This window comes from Myzus persicae, unplaced genomic scaffold (genome assembly GCF_001856785.1).
Source record: "Myzus persicae strain clone G006 unplaced genomic scaffold, MPER_G0061.0, whole genome shotgun sequence".
Lineage (NCBI taxonomy): Eukaryota > Metazoa > Arthropoda > Insecta > Hemiptera > Aphididae > Myzus > Myzus persicae.
This window is the reverse complement of record NW_019100636.1, coordinates 200,271-220,279: the sequence shown is the minus strand read 5'-3', so window position 1 is coordinate 220,279 and position 20,009 is coordinate 200,271. Positions and strand designations below refer to the sequence as shown.

General features: G+C 32.3%; 1 protein-coding gene across 1 annotated transcript; it reads left to right on the top strand.

The window, feature by feature from the left end:
- The first annotated feature begins 13,343 nt into the window (after positions 1–13,343).
- On the top strand, positions 13,344–15,270 carry LOC111037946. Its single transcript, XM_022320822.1, has 2 exons — positions 13,344–13,706; positions 14,751–15,270. Exons 1-2 carry the CDS (start codon positions 13,344–13,346, stop codon positions 15,117–15,119), a joined length of 732 nt encoding a protein of 243 aa, XP_022176514.1. The 3' UTR covers positions 15,120–15,270.
- The last annotated feature ends 4,739 nt before the right edge of the window (positions 15,271–20,009 follow it).

The following is a 20,009-nucleotide window of genomic DNA, read 5'->3' as shown; positions in this document are numbered from 1 at the left end:
TCCAATACACCGCAATAAATATATGATTTATAAATAATTGAGACCCACGATTGCGGTCGTTACCACTCGTACATAATATTATCAATATTATTCATTATAGCCGTTTTCTCATAAAACTGTCACAAGGAACCGGGAATCACGATGGGTCACCCAATATACAATATAGTAAACAGTGTACCTATCACAGAAACAGTATTATACAGTATTATCAAATATCAGCTATAACTATTTACTATATCATTATTAATTGATTAACATCACCATAAACACGACTATACAAAAATCCTCAAATCTCAATGTCCCATGATGTCCTGCACGAGTTACTTTAAAAAATAAATACATACACCGAGGTTTTCGATATAGATGATAGAATCGACGAAGATGCTGTATATTTTTCCATAAGATCGACTATTCCTTATACGTCAGCGTAAAATGTAATATTAGTATATTTTTAGTAATAATTAAGAAACCTACCAAAATTGTACTAAAATATTATTATTACACGTTAGAAATAATTGAGTATTAATACAAGTCTAAATAGTTTTAAAAGACATTGACATGATAGTTGAAGTTGAAATGTGGTGATATTGTATATCATAATTATGTCATTAGACTAAAATCTGGAGAATTTAGTTGCTCGCTGCTATAATCAAATAAAATGTTCTAAATGTTTATCAATTATTAATAATAATAATTTATTATTATCCGTATGACTATATACAAATGCCCATAGCTCTGTGTCAACATTTTATGGTATTAAGAATAACCATGATGTTAATGATGTTGTAAATAAATGTAAAACTCCTAATATTAATGGTGTATTTTAGTCGGGCATGAGTGGATTGTCCGGGGAATTTTGCTTTTGGTTTTTATATAATATAACAATACAATTGTCAAATGAGCATTGATCAAAATAAAAAATGAATATTTCAAGAAGTTGATTAATGTGGACCGTATATGTTTGGGGGAGGGGGGTGCCTATTATAAGAGAAACAAATTTTAATCGCTGTACACCGGTCGAGCATTTGAGCTTCAGACATAAGCCAGGGTTCGGTATACCTGCATACTTACCTATAATATCGTGGTAACAGGCATGTCATATTGTCTTGACCTCTCAGGGTATGTTCTGCGTATACATTCGTCATGTACATACGCTATGTAAGACGCCCGTCGCCCACAACACGTCTCTCATCGGCAATATTATTGTGCAATAATGGTTTGTGATTTGTGCTCTATTCACCGACTCTATGCATATGTATTAATGTGCATTATGTACGATTTCTGCACGTGCTCCGGTCACGGGTTGCACTTGTTTTATACTTGGATATCGAACAAATAACACGTGCGGACCAAGGCATTGGAACAGTGCAGCAGTTGCAATATTGCGGTATAGGCAGTAATCAGTCGCCGGATAGGTGATTAACCTATAGACATATCATAGCAACAATAACATAATAATACAATTTTAGCAGAGACATTGAGATGAGTGAGAGAGATGGACCGATACATTGAATATAGAGAATGTGGAGCAGGAGAGGAGAGGAGAGCCACCGGGTCCGTACCTACCTATACTATAGCTACGTGCTATTTTGTGTACGAGGAGATAATGGTGTGTGAGCTGGCGTGTAATGAGTAATGACTACCTATATGGTTGTAGGGAAAATCGAGGCAAAACCGTATGTAAAGGTTTTCTCGAAATTAAGTCGATATTGACAAAAAAAATGTATGCATTTTTTCCACGATCATAATAATATGTTAATTGTTATCGATACCTATACATTTGTTTCCTATGAAAGTATGAAATATGAATGTAAACTCTTTTAGTTGCTAAAAATAAAGTATTGATTTTTGAACTAAAAATCATTTGAAGAAATATTGTAGATACTTTTCTTTCAAATTACTGTTAATCCGAAACCAAAAACTGTGAGGTAAAACTGTTGGGGTATTTTAATAACATATTATAGTATTATACTGTTAAATAAATTATAATATTTATTTTAAAAAGTATTTACCTTTTTTTCAGTTTGAAACAGACGACACCGCGGGAACTGCTTTCGCATTTCTTCCGCAGCACAAACCTACATTATGCTATTATCATATTTGCATGTGATTAATGTTTTTATGCACACATAGTATGTAGCTAACAATGACTTAAACATAATTTTACATTAAAATTGAAAATAATTTGTTTTATTTTTAAACGTCTTGTTTTACTCAGAAGTGTACAGTTTATGGTTCTGTCCCACCTTCCCCTAATCCCCTGCATATACAGATGTATTTTTCGGCGTAAACATTTTATTTTACCGTCGGAGGTGCTGTAACGATTTTTGAAAATAGCATTATTTTTACCACCTATTCTGCGGGAGTAAAATATGAACGAAACTAGAAAATAACTTTTAAAACAAAAGTTGCAATGTGTCTATACATATACGACGTAGTTGAACATTATATTACATGTTTATTGTGCGTGCGTCAGTGTGAAATAGCGTAGTTGTTTGGTTGGTTACTTTTTGAAACTAGGGATGTATTATTGTGGTGTATTATTTGTATTATTATTGAACGAATGTTATCTGGGAAAAGAACGATAGTCGATCGGGTGGGCTTTTGGTGAAATAGTATTACACTATTACCCATATTACTATCATGTATATATATATATATATATATATATATATATATGTATGTATACAAACGTTTCGACCACCGTTTCGTGTATGTATATATATACCTAATATAGTTCAAGTATGTAGGCGGATACATGTTATATAGATACCCCGAGCAGAACCTTTTACCGTGTAAAATGCGCGCGTGTGTAAGGTACGTATATTATTTACAATATAATGTACACATACATGTAGTACCTATACATCTGAAGAGCTTGAGGGAGCCCAGGTGAGATTTGGTGGACGTGATACTACATGAAGATAAATAAGTTTAAATGCGTTATACGTACGTTTTATACGTGTATGGTGTCGAGAATAAACTACTCGAAACGTATCCGATTACTATGTTTACCATGTATGTGTAGGTTAACACCTATAAAGACTATTAGACAATATACATGTATATATAGAAGACGATTCGTCTGATGTACAAACTGAAACACACGTGTGTACAATCAATGATGGTTGAAAGGTCTAATGCAGGTACGTGAAGTTGCCCCTCCCCCTGACTTTGACCGGTCGATTCGAAAAATGGGTTGATACTTAGCAAATAATTGAAAATTGGTACCTACCAAATTCTTTTCAATTGATTTGCAAAACTATTAACACTGGTTTTTAGTCGTTCAGACGATGTCGATGTCCGCGTAAAGTTGGTTCGCTAAATGGTTTTTAGCCTATAGTATTTTAATGACATAATATTTGAAAAAATTCTAAAAAAACGTATTTGCAAATGGACATAATTATTATCATCAATCTTCGAGGATCGGTACATAATTATTGAAGGTACCTCATATTCTGTACAAACACATAAAAGTATCATTATTATATTAGTGTAAATAAAATAAACTGTCATTCCTACAAATCCGTTAAGTCCGGCTTTGATTTGAAATCCGAAATTGTATATCCAGATAATATATTTTTATATATACCTGCAGCTTTACCCATATTATATAGGTGCTCAGGGATTCCATAATGCCATCCCTAATTCGCCCTACGTGCTTTTAATACTCAAACGAACAGAAGTTATAAGGGAGAAAATAACATGATTATTGAATATTGATTAGGTGTGGGTGTTGTACATGTTTACCGGCAGGGCTGTTGCAGGTAGTTCGTAGGTAGGCACTCAAAGCCCCCGAGCCCCGACTTGACATTACACTGGCGTAGTGTATAACCGGCCCCAAGGAAATATTATGATTTATATCGATCCCAGGAAAAACAAAAAATATGATAATCTGCGATGGCAGAAATTAATCAGACAAATTCGCTACCGAGTGTAGGCGGACTGCAGTTTAGGCGCATCACGCACAGCCCTGCACACGGAAATGCGTCTGCTGCACACGGTCCTTGAATTAGATTTCTATGGAATGCCAACGATTGTACAAGTTCAGAATACGAGAATATCGTATTATTATTACTGTGTTGTGCAACGCTGTATATGTCGCGATTGTTTATTACTAGAAAAATCGTTTCGTTATGCTATTATTGACAGATCAAGAATTATAACTTTCGAGATTATAATCTAAATAACACGGATATTAGCTGAAGCCAGTCATATTTCATATGATTGTATTATAATATGTAAAATATACGTGCAGTGTACTAGGTATATTATACACATTATGTTATTATTATATATTATGTTATGAATTTATACTTAACCGCACTAAGAATACAATCTATACGTATAATCGCGTGTTGTGTAATTTATGATGGATTTAAAGAAACATAAATATGAAAAATATAGTATGCGCTATTATATAATATTATATCATCATCGTGTTTTAAATAATAATAATAATAATTATCGTATCGTGATAGTTTATAATGAATAAAAAAAATAACAAATTGAATAGAATAAATAATAAACAGCGGTTGTGGGTATTACCTATAGGTTAGGTTAGGGTTAGGCAGTGTATGTGGGTACATACCTATACGGTTACAATCTCCGATTGATCTGATTGAAATTAGCCAATGTTTGTATTACTGTTGACCGTATTGAGTCTCCAATACACGTTATTCAATAGATTGATCAAATAGCTACACATGCATATATTATACTTACAACAAGTCATGACATCGTAACGCAACATTATGAACGATTTCGCTAAGACTTTAATTATTATGTAGGTATTTAATTGTTAAGCGATTCAACGCACGGGCGTCTTTATTATCCTCTTTGCGGGGTCGTAAATATATTATTCAGAAAATAGTAAATACGATGGCGAGTAAGTCCAAAGCACTGTGTGCATGTATTGTTGCGTGAAAATCGCTTCTAAACACAATAAAAAAAAAAAAATCCGTATATAAAGACTCATAAATCGTCAGAGACGTAGGTAAATATTTGTATTATATTAGTGTAATTGTACTCGTCCATCATAACGTGTGCATCGAGCAAAGTGTGTTCGGGACAGTTATAGAAGAGGGGAAAACATTACACAAAGTGCACTTAACCCTCGTCATTTTCTGTCATAATCCGCGTGCCGTCAGGAAACGTGCTTAATAAACAGATTTCAAACACACCGAAAGAAAGTGGGTCCGTCGCCGACTTCGTCGTAAACAATAATAATCACGATCGCGGAATACAATACAATATTGTGTACAGTTAATGCACTGATAGATGTGTGTCTTATCTATTTATTTTGGCGGCTATTGTTTTAAAATTATTCGTTCGGATTTTAGATTATTTTGAAAACTTCCTAAACACGAAGATAGGTCATTACAACATCATTATTATTATTGCTATTACATTGTTGTTTAACAATAATCAGCGGTCTTCGTGTTTCCGGTAACTGTGCCTGCTGCGGGCGACAGTTGACAAACGATGACTATACAATCGTTTTTTAGAAAAATAAACGGTACACGCCGTTTATATCGGCCATTCACGTCGATTATTATGTACCTGGCTTGTACAAAATGTTGACTATTTCGACTGGTTTATCTATAACCATCTCTGACGATGTCTCGTTTACGATGGTTTTATAGTTGGTATACAGGTACGACTTTAAACAATAAACTTTAAAATCACTGTGACATCGTTTGTCATGTACTCATGTACAATAACGCAATAATTATTGAAATATAACTAGGGATGATGAAATGTTATAAAATATGTACATAACACGATACCGATTTATGTTTAACAAAAAAAAAAAATGTATACAGTGTTTTAAAGGGCATTTGTTTATTATTAACCGATGCACAGGTATTTACTGAATCGTAAAAAAAAAATTTAAATGACAACACATCATTGAAGTTTAATTATTTTCGCGATTTTTGCATTTTAATTGCGACCCGTTAAATTAATGCAATTAACGACGAATAAACGATAGTAATGAAAAAAAAATAATAATAAAACAAAAGTAGCGAGAATAATAGTGGATAACTACATAATTATATAATATAAATCTTTCCCTGCATATATATTTTACAAACGACAATTAGGTTTTAAACATTCAAAGTTAATTATGTTGGCTTGATATACATTTTAAATGCGTTTTGTGTTCGGCCACAAAAAAATTAGCAGTCGCATTTCATTATATATATAATAATAAAGTACAGCTATATCGATTGGCGTATATTAAGACCTAACCTCTTCGCGGATTATCATAAGCCGGTGAATTGAAACTGTATTATATTATATTATATTGCACACGAGATCGTAAATTTTAGCCCCAGCGCATATGCTTCTACCTCGTTAAATTCAGTCTAAATATTCATGACAATGCATAAAAAACACAGAAACTTACTCAGTGTTTGGAAAAAAAATAATGGTTCTTATATTATACCTACTCCAAAAATCCTCTCAAACTCTACGTGTGTGTATGTAGGTGTGTGTGTGTGTGTGTGTGTGTGTGTGTGTGTGTGTGTGTGTGTGTGTGTGTGTGTGTGTGTGTGTGCTTTAAAGTCACTCCCTGAAAAACTCTATAAATATTCTTAAAAAGTGTGTGATTTGGTTATTACATCTTACTATATTCAGACATCAACAGCACCCGACTTGAATTCTGATTTTCTTTTAATTTAATACGCACAGCCCTTATTCCAGATTTTTTTTTCAAAGAAAAGTCAATACACCTTCTCTTTTTGAAACCACTCTAAGATTCTTATTACTTTTTTCTCAATCAACTCCACATATTTTTATCATCTTGATGAGTAATCTCGTTTCGGTGTAACCGTGTAGATCGCATTATGACTCTATACTGTAAACATTTTTTGATTCCGTATTTGTGAATAATATGTAATATGAAAATATGAAATGTTTTAATGTTTTATATGTACCTCACGTTAGCGGAAAAAATCTTAGTGTAAAAAGACGTCGTTCCGTTGATTTGATTATAAAAATATCTATTCGAACCAAGTGGTACAGAGATTATAATAAACAACTGTACTTAAAAATAAAATTGCTTTTGAGATAAGATGTATTTGAAAAATTATAAATTCTCCAACAATTATAAGTTATAATAAGTTATAACGATTTATGTTGGTCGTTAAAGAGTTTGATACAATAATTAAATTGTACAACGTTTCCGTGATAAACGTTTATCACGGTCTTCTATTAATAATTCCTCTATATTTTCCTTTCTAATTGGGTAAATATAGTATATACCTTGTTTTTATTATTTAATGTCCAATACATTTTCTCAAGATTACGACAATTTATTTTATTTAACTTTTTTTTTTTAATTTAGAAGCAATACGCATTTAATAACTGCTTTAAAATTCTCGAGTAAGGACAAGGAACTTATTGCTTTTACAATAATGTATTTTTTTCCGGAAACCCCTTTTAAAAACAGTGAAGTACTCCGAAAGTTTCATAAGACATGTCTATCGATTGGAAATTGGACGCAGATGGTACTTCGGGTTAATTAAGATTAAAACGTTCGAGAAAATTAAAAATAGTAATAAGAAAAACGGCGAAAAGACAAAATTGGATCACCATTTTGTGAAAGAGCGTGGTGAAAAAGAAATCCGAATTCACGTCGAATTTTTAACGAGTTCATAATTTACATTGCTTTTATAATAACATAATTGGATCATCGTTATCGATTATTCAAATTTTTAGGTACTTAGTTCATAAATTATTATTTAAAATAGTGTTTAGGTACTAAAAACAACTGAACTTTGTTTAAATTAGTACATACATTTTATATAATACTCAATGTGACTATGTCTCTGTATATAGGTTAGGTCTCTATAGGTATTGGTTGAGCCATTGATGAATTACAAATCGTTTTCAATCAACGGTTGAATTATATCCACACAACGGATATATACGGACTACATACATAATATAATATATTTTATTATATCAAACACTTGTCGCATTAAAATGCAGTAAAACATAAAACCTCGTTCGACAAAAAAATCTACTCGTTAATAATAATGTTATTCAATCTTTGATCATAAAATATCGGTGCACTATAAATTATGTACTGTAAAGGTATTATTATTATTGTGTTACATCGAATTTCTGAGCATTTATTATGTACACGATGATATACCGTTTTTTAATTACGAGTTTTATGTTTTAATTTTTTTTTCCAAAGATAATAATACTATGTATATACTCTTAGTATATAGTAGTATAAATCATACGCGATTAAACCCAAATAGTTTATTACCGAAACTGGCTACCATTACTTTCATAACTCATTTGGGAACAATGAAATTCGTATTTTTTTCCACCTAATTTCCACATTTGGCAAAGATTCAACGAAATTCACTCCGTTTTAATGGACGAACACACTCCCCTTGTTGTATATAATATATTATTATTATTATTGTTAAATGTAATGTAAGAAAAAAAAACTAAGTGTAAAAAAAATTGTTATTATATCTATCAGTTATATATCACGTATCTACCTACGCTGGCTCTTGTTTATTATGTGCGATTGCAGCTCACAAACCGTTTACACACACTCGCCGTTTTGAGAAATTAGGTACCCACTCGGACAGAAAATATATTTTAAAATAAAAAATTAAATTAACGTGTATGGCTAATCGCGAGTCGTATAGACGGGATTTTAGAACGATCCGTCGGAGACCGGTTTTCTGTTCAAAGCTCTGCAGCTAGGCCACTTATTATTATTACTATTATTTTAGTATTCTTTGTCTGATAACCACGAACGTCGTGATCATAATGGATCGTATTATTATTGTTATTATCATGTGTTATTGTGTTAAGTATAGGTATGGCGTGTCGGTGATAACGAAGTGGTCGAGTTGTATGTGTACAATATTTCTGCGAAACGGTAAATTACAAATCGCCAGTCATCAAACGGCTTACAGCTCAGCGGCGCAGCATCATGTGAAAATGTGAAATGTACTTAATTCATTACAGCGAGAACACAACTGATTGCCTACCTGCAGCCTTCCAAAATCAAATCAAAAAGTATAATATATCATATTATGACATTAGTCGAACCGAAGAAAGCCGTAATGTTCGTTTGCTTATAAAGTATTTTGCAATTTTCGTGATAAAATATATTAAAAATCGAACACACAATAATCCGAAATTATTTGTAAAATCTTTAGTTGCTCTTGACCAAATTAATTAACCACAGTGAAATAGATGGTATAAAGGTAAAAAAAATATTCAGTTACAATGCAATTTTAGCCTCATTGATCAATGTTATTATAATAATATATCAGAACAACGAAAATAGTAATGGCTATAAAAAGCCATAATTTAAGTTAATCAATTAATTATTTCATGAACTATTTTTGATAAAATGTAATCAATAAAAACAACTATACATTTCCTATAATATGTGGTTTTATAATATTTCATCGTCCAAGTTGAACGTTTTACACTTGCGTAACCACACCCACTCTTGAATACAAATGTCTATATAAACCCCAAATTTACTTTAACCTTTAATATTTTTTTTATAAAAGCCAAAATGCAAAATACTCCGTTGAATGTATTTAATCCAAACTAAAAACTGAAAAAAACAATTCCGAGAAGTTTTTATTTTTATAACACCCAATCCTTTCTGTATAATCTCCTTTTAGAAAATACAATGAGGTAAATTTCTAATAAAGGTAAAGTTAAAATACGATTATGACATTTACTTAAGCTTTTTATGAAAACAGACAAGTTTGTTTAAATGCATAAATTTAAATTAAAAATACTTAAAAAAAACAACATCAATATATTGTACAGATATTGCTTCTTTTAAAAAAATAAAAAGATATACGATTACCATGCCATATGGAATATAGGTGCGTATAATATAATATGCTCATTCAATGTGACTACCCTTAAAATTAAATAACATTTTTTTCGTCAATATTTTGTATTGCTCTTCTAGTTAAGGTTCAATAGTGTATATTTATTCCGGGCAAATTATAAGTATACCTTTTATATTGCGTACCATATTACTAGAACATGTTTATGTTACTAATAATTAATTAATGTTTCTACATTATTCGACAGTTTTAAAGTGAAATTCGACCGATAAAAAAAATTATGAACCCTCCTATGAATATTATATAATATAATATAGCGTATAATTATAATATTATAAGTGCATCGCATCTGTAGAAGCATCAATATTGAATGGTTTAAATTTTTGGCCAGGTGATATTGTAGGTCTTCGGTGCCGGAATTCCTATGTGTAGTTGTTGCGAAATTAACGTCTTGGGGATAGGAAACCAACTAAATATGTAACGACTCCGTGGGCCGGTGTTCAAGACAACCATTGAACACAGTTTCGATCCCCCAGGTAAAATTTGTATACTTCGTTATAATATGTTGACCTGAAAGAGCCACATAGTTATTTATTTGATGTCTGTACGGTCCACTTTTATAGACTATGTAGTAAATACGTTTAGTCGAGGGTGATCACTGATCACAGATCAGGTACCTCTGAGACGGTCTGATCTCTATTCCCTCGCTCGTATTTGGCGCAGCCGAATTGCATGCCAAAAATAAAAAGAAAAAAGTGTCCGATTTACATGCCATCTCTAAAAAGGGTCGTCCAAAATGCATGGCATGGGTCCATTTTGCCAGCATGTGAATTATATACGTTACATTTGTGCTATCGTCGTTTATTTACTTTGTGTGCTATTAAACTCAAAACAAAATACTGAGTTACTGTATACTTTCAGTCCCGAGTCTGCAGATGAAAGGAAGGCAAATGTTACTTAAACTTTATTCTTATATTAATTATTCAAAATATAATCACAACGTTTACATTACATGATGTAATTATTATAATATGGTGTCTTATACTCGTATATGACGTGTAGGCGTATCTTCCATACTAAACAAATTCTTATAAAAGTTGCTTTGAGGTTAAAAAATAAGTGACATACGAATCAATAAAAAAAAATATTAAAAGATATTATAAGAACTATAAAACTTTAAATACACAAAATAAATAAAATTATAATAATTAATGAGTATATTTCCTAAAATGCATAAAATGGCTATACTATATAGTATACTCGAACAGATTAATTTAAGAGATGACATGTAAATTGAGAGGTTTTTCTTTGTTTGCATGCAACTTGGATTTGTCCCTCATATTTACTATTCGCAAATGGTTAATATTTATTATTATTTGCTGTGATAATGCTGATAAATCTTTTGACTCCATAACAAATACCTATATAATTAATTTTTATTGGATTTGGTCTCAACAACAAATTCTGAAATTGTATCCCGAAATATGAACACTCAGATTTAAAAAATGAAGACACGAGATATGAGTTTCATTTATTGGTAACACGATGTGGCTACGTCTTAAAACTGTTGTACAGCTATTATTTAGATTTTGATTTATCGGAGACGCACGTGCCCAGAGTATACCAGCGCGTTTCCTGAATTTTGATTATTATTAACACTGATACGTTCATTATTTTGCATTTTACTAAAGCAAGAGATATCATTTTTAGAGCCCTTTCTGTAGCATGTAGATAAAGTTTAATGCTTCAGTATTATTATTATTTATAGGTCGGTGTGTACAAATTTAGTTTGTCCTTGTATGTTTATACAATTTTAACGTTATGATTGGGTACGTTAAAATATATTTTTATCTGTTAAAATTATTTTCGTCGTTATTATTGATCGAAACAATATTTTTCTGTCAAATTAATTACTATTTTTTTTTTATTAACTATATTGCTAAAATTAGTAGGTGTTGCATTTTTGTAGCATCAACATTATTTTTTTCGAATTGATAATCATTTGTGATATTATTATGAGTTACGCTTGTAAATTGTATTCGAGCCGTACAATAATTCGTGGATGCGTCTTTTGAAGTTCAATTAGGCAAGGACATTCAAAATGATTTATCCGATTTAAAATACTTGATATTTTCAGTTTTTCGGTTTATAATAATATATGGTACATTAAATGTTCTAAGTGGCTGCTTGTGGACTCCGCTAATTTTTTTAGGTCCTATGTGATTGCAGATGATGCTTGGTACTTGGTATCTTTAACAAATCCCAGAAAGAAGTAGTCACATGGCGTAAGATCAGGTGAACTAGGAAGCCAGTTCCTACAAAAGCATCGAATAATTCATTTTGTATTTCCTTGTTATTTTCTCCTGTTTGGCCAATTGCATTACCATCTCTTATTTCATTGAATTTATCAATGCTGCGACTATTTTTTCTTAATATAACATGTATTGTAAATAATTGATTAGATGGAAAACAATCTAATATTTTAATAAGAAGAAAAGGAATGGTAAAAACCAGCTTGTAATATGCCAAGACGGCTGGCTTTTGTTATAATAAGAATGAAACATTAGGATGTGACATGTGGATACGAGAAAAAGAAGAGAGAAGATGTTTTAAAATTAATTTTAGATAATAACGTTGGCGAATCGATTTTGCATTAAGTACATTTTTAATAAAAGTTATATGAGCTTCGTGGGTAAAATACGGTAGTTTTCTTTAATAAATAAAGTTGACATAACATATTTTGCACCCGCAAATTGACGTGCAGATAATCGATTATCTACTGTACTTAAATCCCACATAGGGGGTGTCCTAATTTTATTACATTCTAAAAAATGATCTAAGTACAGTGATTACCCAGACTCAGCCTTGAATACAATTATTACTAGGTACACAGTAAACCTCTGCAGCAGTGGGTCAAGATCGATTTCCCTTCTGGTTTATCCTGTCATACAAACACAGACACCATATTTCAGAATTTCGAGAACGGCTGGAGGAGTTGTGCAGCAGACATACGCTTGACTGCAGTTGTAGCCATGCTTGGAACTTTTAGAAAACGACTCTGCTTGGAACAATTATTCTACAAAGACAATTGCGTTAAACCCACCCAAACTGCAACGGCGATATATCTTAGTGACCGTGCTACGAGTGCCGTTTGTATTGTACAAAAATAAACATGTACATTGTACACAACAGCATTAAGATTATTTTCAAATGCACATAATATTGCAAAACCACATTTCCTATTAATTACACCATGTAATAAATACAATGTGTTTATTTAGTTGAAATGCAAAGAAAAAAAACTTTTAAAGTATTGAACTTTATATAGATATACACTATATATTGATTTTTCATGTACATTTTAGCTACTTGGCAGGTTCTTATATAGCAACGAATATTATTTATTTGTTTACAACAACTCATTTAGTTATTAAACAAATAATTTTAATAATTCTTTAAACTAATGTATTAAACATTTGGATCAACATTAAAATGCATACAGAACACACTTTTAAAAAATCCTACTTTTCCCATTTGAATAGATGCATGCATTGCAAAAAAATAAGTGTTCTAAAACCGGTCTACAAATGTACCGGTTGTTCCATAGTAAGTCATCAAGGCTGCTTGGAAAGAAATCAGTACGCCATTGACGAGCATCTCAGGGTAGAAAAACGTCAAGTCGAAGAGCAAAAAACATCAATGAAAATCAAGTACAATGAACTTGGAGAGCTTCTAGAACCAAATTATCTGTACAATATGTTGGTAATAGAAAAACGACACCCAATATCGTTGATGTCGAAGGAATGCTTGAAAGCAAGGAATGCAGGACACAAATCTTTGTTTTCTGTCATTCGGGTAGGTTACCTCTAACGATTTTTGTTTAAGAAAAATTATTGTACTATCTGTCATAATATACTAATTATTATAGAAGCAAAAATAAAAGCAAAAAATAGTATTTTTTAAATTGGTTTTTAAATCATAAAATATATTAAATTAAAATTACATTCGTTTCAGAAAACGATATCAGAGAACTTGTTACTCTTCGACTAAATCTAATATCACATCCTATATATCATATTTCAAACGTTCCTTTGATGAAGGTATTTTTCGGAGTGTATATACTCACATATATTGAAAAAATTTTGGCAACAACACGAATTAGGTCCTACTAAATCAACCATTGCACATTTTTTTTTTAGTCTTTTATTTACAACTCATCTATCTTAATCATATTTAAATACAATTTGTTTATTCGAAGGCATAAGTGCTACAATTCGAAGCATGCTTTTACTTTGTCTGCTCGAGTAACCATTGGCAAACTTTCATATATATAAAAAAAAATACTAATTTCAATTTACAATTATAATCTATACTATAAATATTACAGTGGTTCTCAATCGGTGTGTCGCTAGAAATGTCATACATGAATAGGCGCATGGCTATAACTATTGCCCCCGGCGAAGTTGCCGAAGTTGCTGTGGTTGTCAAGCGCGTGAGTGTGCCATGACAACTTGTGATGTATAATAGTGTGCCGTGAACCAAAAAAGGTTGAGAACCACTGATCTATAGACTTTAATCAACGGTAACTGGTTAATAATAAAAATACATTTTCAATTTCCATCGCTAATCTCAAGATATCTGTTTGACCACCTCTTTAAAATACGTAATCAGAAATCCCTTTATTATTGCACCTCTAGAGTATTAAAGCAACTCATATTTCAAATTTAAAGTTCGTAGTTTTTGAGATGAAATTATGAGTGAGTTTCAAATATTGAAATATGGCATTTATATAAATAGATTTATCAAAAAAAACAAATTCATTGATCATTCATACATCATCGTCATAATATAGCAAAATTGTATAATAGATTATGGGTAAATACTAACAATATTGTTTAGGCGCGTGTTCTGGAACCTTATGCCAGTAATACTATGGAACCGGTGCCGCGAAGACTAGGTCAGGAACCGAGTGCAACAGTTACAGAACGAGAACTAAGTGCAGACATGTTTCTGTCTACACAGGGAACTAGTGCTGAAGCGATAGAACTATTAGTCCCAGCGCCGGACACGGATTTAGAGGAACAGGAACGAATTTCTGGGTCACCAGAACTCGGTGAAGGAGCACCAGAACAAGGTTCAGGGACACCAGAACTTGAGAGTTCTAGATCACCGGAACCGAATGCATCGCAAACATCGGAACCTGCAGGTGCAGCCAAGCCGGAACTCAGTGAACCTGTTTCAGAACTGAGTGTAACAAAGCTGGAATAGAGATTTGATGATCAGACATTATCTCAACCACATCTAAGTTCCTAATGGCCAGAATCGTTTGTACTACTGTAATAGAAAATTAAAAGTTCTACAACCACTAAAAGTTGTTGAAAGTTAAACATTTTAGAATTTTAAAAATGTTTAAACACTTAAGCGGATTTAGTAATAATGTTTTACTGAACGTGAATAATGACAAGTGAGAAGCAATAATAACAAATGGCTACGTGAGAATTTTAATAAAATCTCCGAATAAGATATTTAAAATGTATTTTATGATTGTCCTTTTATTTTTTTTGGCATAAGTAAGCATATCAATGGACATTGCATAGTATGAATTCTACAGTGTTTAATAGCTATTTGTCTTACTGTATGGTTGTAAATTATATTTTTACCAATCAGTTTCACTACACGTATCAAGAAACTAATAAATTTTAGATTTCTAAACATGAGTCTAACACCTTATATTGTATCCTTCCGTCCGTTATAATTACCAGTACATTATGGTTACGATTGTTGATACTAAGATATTTAACGTGCGTGAAGTTGGCCCCCCCACCATGACCGATTTTTTTGCTTATAGTGGGCAGGGAAATGATTTGCAAATTTTGAAAACCAATTTGCAAATGTTTCCAAATTATTTGCAAAATGAGTACATAACTTTCAAAAAAATCGGTCATGGGGGGGGGGGGGCAACTTCACGCACGTGGATATTTATTTATTCACTATTGTACGTAGTTACTTTACATAGTTATGACTTGCGATTGTTTATTTCGCTTATTGTATTGTTTAGTATTTAATACAGATTCATACTATCCAAAAAATAATACCAAAATATTAAGGTTACCAAATTATTTTAAAATTGTTTTTGGAATAATTATAGTTTATTGCTTTTTATTAAAATACGTTTGAAAACCGGAATTTTGCACTCTCGCAGAGTCGGCTTTTCTAACTTGTTTCATACTAGCGACATTTTACATTTTACCGTCGATAGAACATCATTATTACAAAAGACCTTATTTATTTTATTTGAAATTAAATCGTTATCATATACCTAACTAAATGGGATTTAAATCACTAGGATAGTAAAACATTATTTTCAATCTAAGCACTTGGAACCTATTTTATTTTAGGTAGGTACCTGCACATAATATAGTTATAAAGTTTTGTTTTCATACCACAGAATAATAACTTTTCTAGTGAAATGTTTACATTGTGTATGTAGGTATAGGTACATCGTTTATAATAATGTTATTATATTGTTTTATATTTATTTCTGTGTGTGTGAACTACAAGCTTACACATTATACCGTTAAATTAAAAATAAAAATTAATAATCCATTACGACAATCTAATGCGCGAGGGCGCCAGCGTTGTTGTTTTTCGTATAATAATTAAACGATCGGCGACGGTGATAAATGCGTTTCTATTATGTTTTTGACCTTTTTGAAATTTAATTGCTTCGAATTATAATTATCGCGGAGGAGTAGCCTGGAAGGTTTACCTAACATTAACAGCAGCACCACCTATATAATACGCCTGCACCTGTATATATATGTACGTAATAATATAGTGTCATTAAAAACTCGACGCTTTCCGTCGCGAACATTTCTCAATCCGATGATTAAATGATTTATACGACGCGCATTTATCATTTCCGAATATCTCATCTGTGCATAGGCATATTTTATTATATTATATTGTATTACGTCAAAGTGTGCCAATAATTTATATATTATACGAGTGTTTATATTATAAATATCTGTATTTTGTGGTTCGGTGCGAGGAGTGCCGCCGTCAAACTAGATTATGTTTTTTTTTTAACCAAATAAAATATCTCATAAATGTTTGCGGACTGCAATTTAAACGACGAATGTTATATCTACTTATATTACACGACTGCCGCGTATACGTCTGCAGTATAACTGGGAAAATATTTTAAAAATGATAAAACATTAAACGAGATGCATATATTTTATGCACGAAGCTACAACAACATTGACTGTGTAGAACTGTTTCGAGAAACACTATGTTCGCAAACATATTTATTTTCCTGTAATAACATTCAATAATATAATAATTTGTTCTTACTCTATTATAAAGAATAAATATCATATACATACCATTTGATGTTTTTCGTTTATTATTCGTTTAACCGTTATTATTCTCAGTATTCAGTTATATTATTTAGGTAATCTACCTAGAATGGCCAATTGGTGAACCCACTAATATAATATTAACTGTGCAGCAGGAATATATAATATAAAAGCAGCCCAATGAAAATAAATGACCAAGTCAATCGTGAACTATTCAACTATATGTGTATGTAACGAGGTCAACTTTTCATTTTCCCCGGATTATTTTGAAGATCAAAATATATTTGAATAATGTTTTAACACACTACGAAATAAGACAGTGCAAATGGTTTCCAAGAAAAAATAATGAACTGCCATTGGACTTTTGGACATCACACGTATTGCATAAATTGCATAAATTATACGACGATAGTTCTGAAACTAAATGTGTAGGTAGTGCTATATATGTGATGTGCCTATATCAAGTCACAAGTATTCCAGGAATTTACCGAAACGCTCGAAATCGGCAATATCTATAATATATAGATAAACTATACTCCGATATCAGAGATTTCGTTGCGAAAATAATAATGTTTTTATATTGTTAGGAAAATTATTTTCTGATGATTATATGAGCCTTTTTTCCACACCGATTCGTGGCCCGTCAATACGACGATGCGTGCCAACTTTCAGATCCGGAGTTCTTCTTCCGTCGCTTTCGATCGGTTAATTTGTTTCCCTTTATTTGTCAATGTATTTCACTTACAAAGACAATAAAATAATAAGATGGACTAATCAAAAGTGAAGAACTATAATAATATTATGATACACGGGCAAACCACTGTGGCGGTACACACCGACGATATCCACGCATTTCGTCTATACATTTATTATCGTCGTTAAATTGTGCGTCCGAGCGTTTTGCATAAAATGTATATATCAGGTAAACGTTTTACGGATTAACGAGCAATAATGAATAATTTAGCGCTCGTTATTATGACGTGTACGGTGGATGTACCATACATTATGAATATTTTGTATTACACAAACTGCATCACATGGCACACATATGTGTCCTCCTGTGCCGAGGGCTTATGTACACCTGCCAGGCTGCGAGACCCATCTGCGGTGGTGTTGGTGGTGGCGGTGGTGGTGGAGGTGGTGGTGGAGGTGGTGCTAAAAGCGCTGCGGCGATTGCGGTGTTTACACACGTCATGCGCGGTTTGCAATCCACTTGGCTCGCCTCAGTGGCTGAGAACGTCATCATCGTACAGAGTGTTGCAGACGGTTTTCCTGGCAAAATACATGTTACGAACGGTCCCGCAGAATATCCGTAATATGAGGTGTGCTAATGCAGTAATGGCGTGCCGGGGTACACAATTATTTTTTATGATCCGGCTCTATCCGAGTGGCGAGTACCGCTGCTACACGGCAGTTTGTTTTCCCCGCAAGTAGAGCCCTAAATAAAACTGATGAGCTACCTGCTGCCTACGGGACATCCATCTCATCCGTTCGTCATATTATCGTATATACGTACTGTGCGATCACGAGTGTATTTTTTTTTTTTTTAGGAAACCCTCGGCAACATTGGCCATTGGGTGAGAGGTGGTTCGGTATAGGGTACTTTTGTATATTTTTCAGTAGATTTTATGTGTTGGTTGGATTGTAGCACGTGTTTGTGTATGTGTGGCAAGGATAATATGTATTATGTTGCTAAAAAGGCGGGGCGGTCACCCATCCGGGAGCTAGCAACACAGGCAGGTATACGTACAGTCGGAGCGTTTCCGCAGATTGAGAGTACCATCGCTCCACACGAGTGTATTGTATAGTTGTTATTGCAAAGACAACTGTTTAAGAGACTTCATTGATCTGCAGCTGTTTTTAGAACTCCAAAATATTACGTAGGTATACATTTACAATCTGCTTGTTCTCAATAATTCGTTTCGTGGATTACCCGAGAAACAATTTTATTCAGCTTGTGCATCATGTATTTTTCGTGGGAATGATCGGTGTACAGTGTGAGTTGAAAAATAAAATGTTGATTAATGTATTTTTAGGAATCATTTTAAAGTTGCAAAATTAATTTTATTAAAATAGCGAACCATCAACATTATTTATAGGTGGCTGGCATATTATTATTTATAAGTTTATAATGAACTCAGTTATGTGGAATTTATAACGCTACGTGAACTTTTGCCAGTTTAATCTATAATAGTTTATATAAAAATAAAAATAATAAACAAAAAAAGAACGGAATAGTGAACTAAGATTATACGTTTATATATAATATATATATTATGCTAAAAAATAGGAAACGTGACTCCAATGGAGAATTTAAAAACCCCATAAGGCCATAACCTTTTCCTTAAAATGTATTACCCATACATTTAATTTAATTTTTGTATTCTACGGGTAAACGTAAAGTTATTTCATTGCTATGATAATTTAAAATTAATAAGGGACAACTACTCGTTGTATTTAGAGTTTAGACGAACAATGACATCCTATTTACTGCAATGTGTAAAAAAATATGAAAAAATAAGATGTTTCGATATGCAAAAATGCTTAAGTGAGTGTAGACGTGGGCTAACTTATACTGAATGACGGCTTTAAACGTATTGCATAATATAATACGTAGGTATATAGGTAATTCACCGATGGTGGAAAAATAATGCGGAGAGGGCCAACGGTTGCGAAGAACAAATAACAACCCTTCCCCGCTGTTTTCCAACAATTCTCGCGTAATGAAGACCATTATATTTTTAGGGGGATTTCGATACCTATACATTATAGTATGCGTTTAAAACGAAAAGGGATA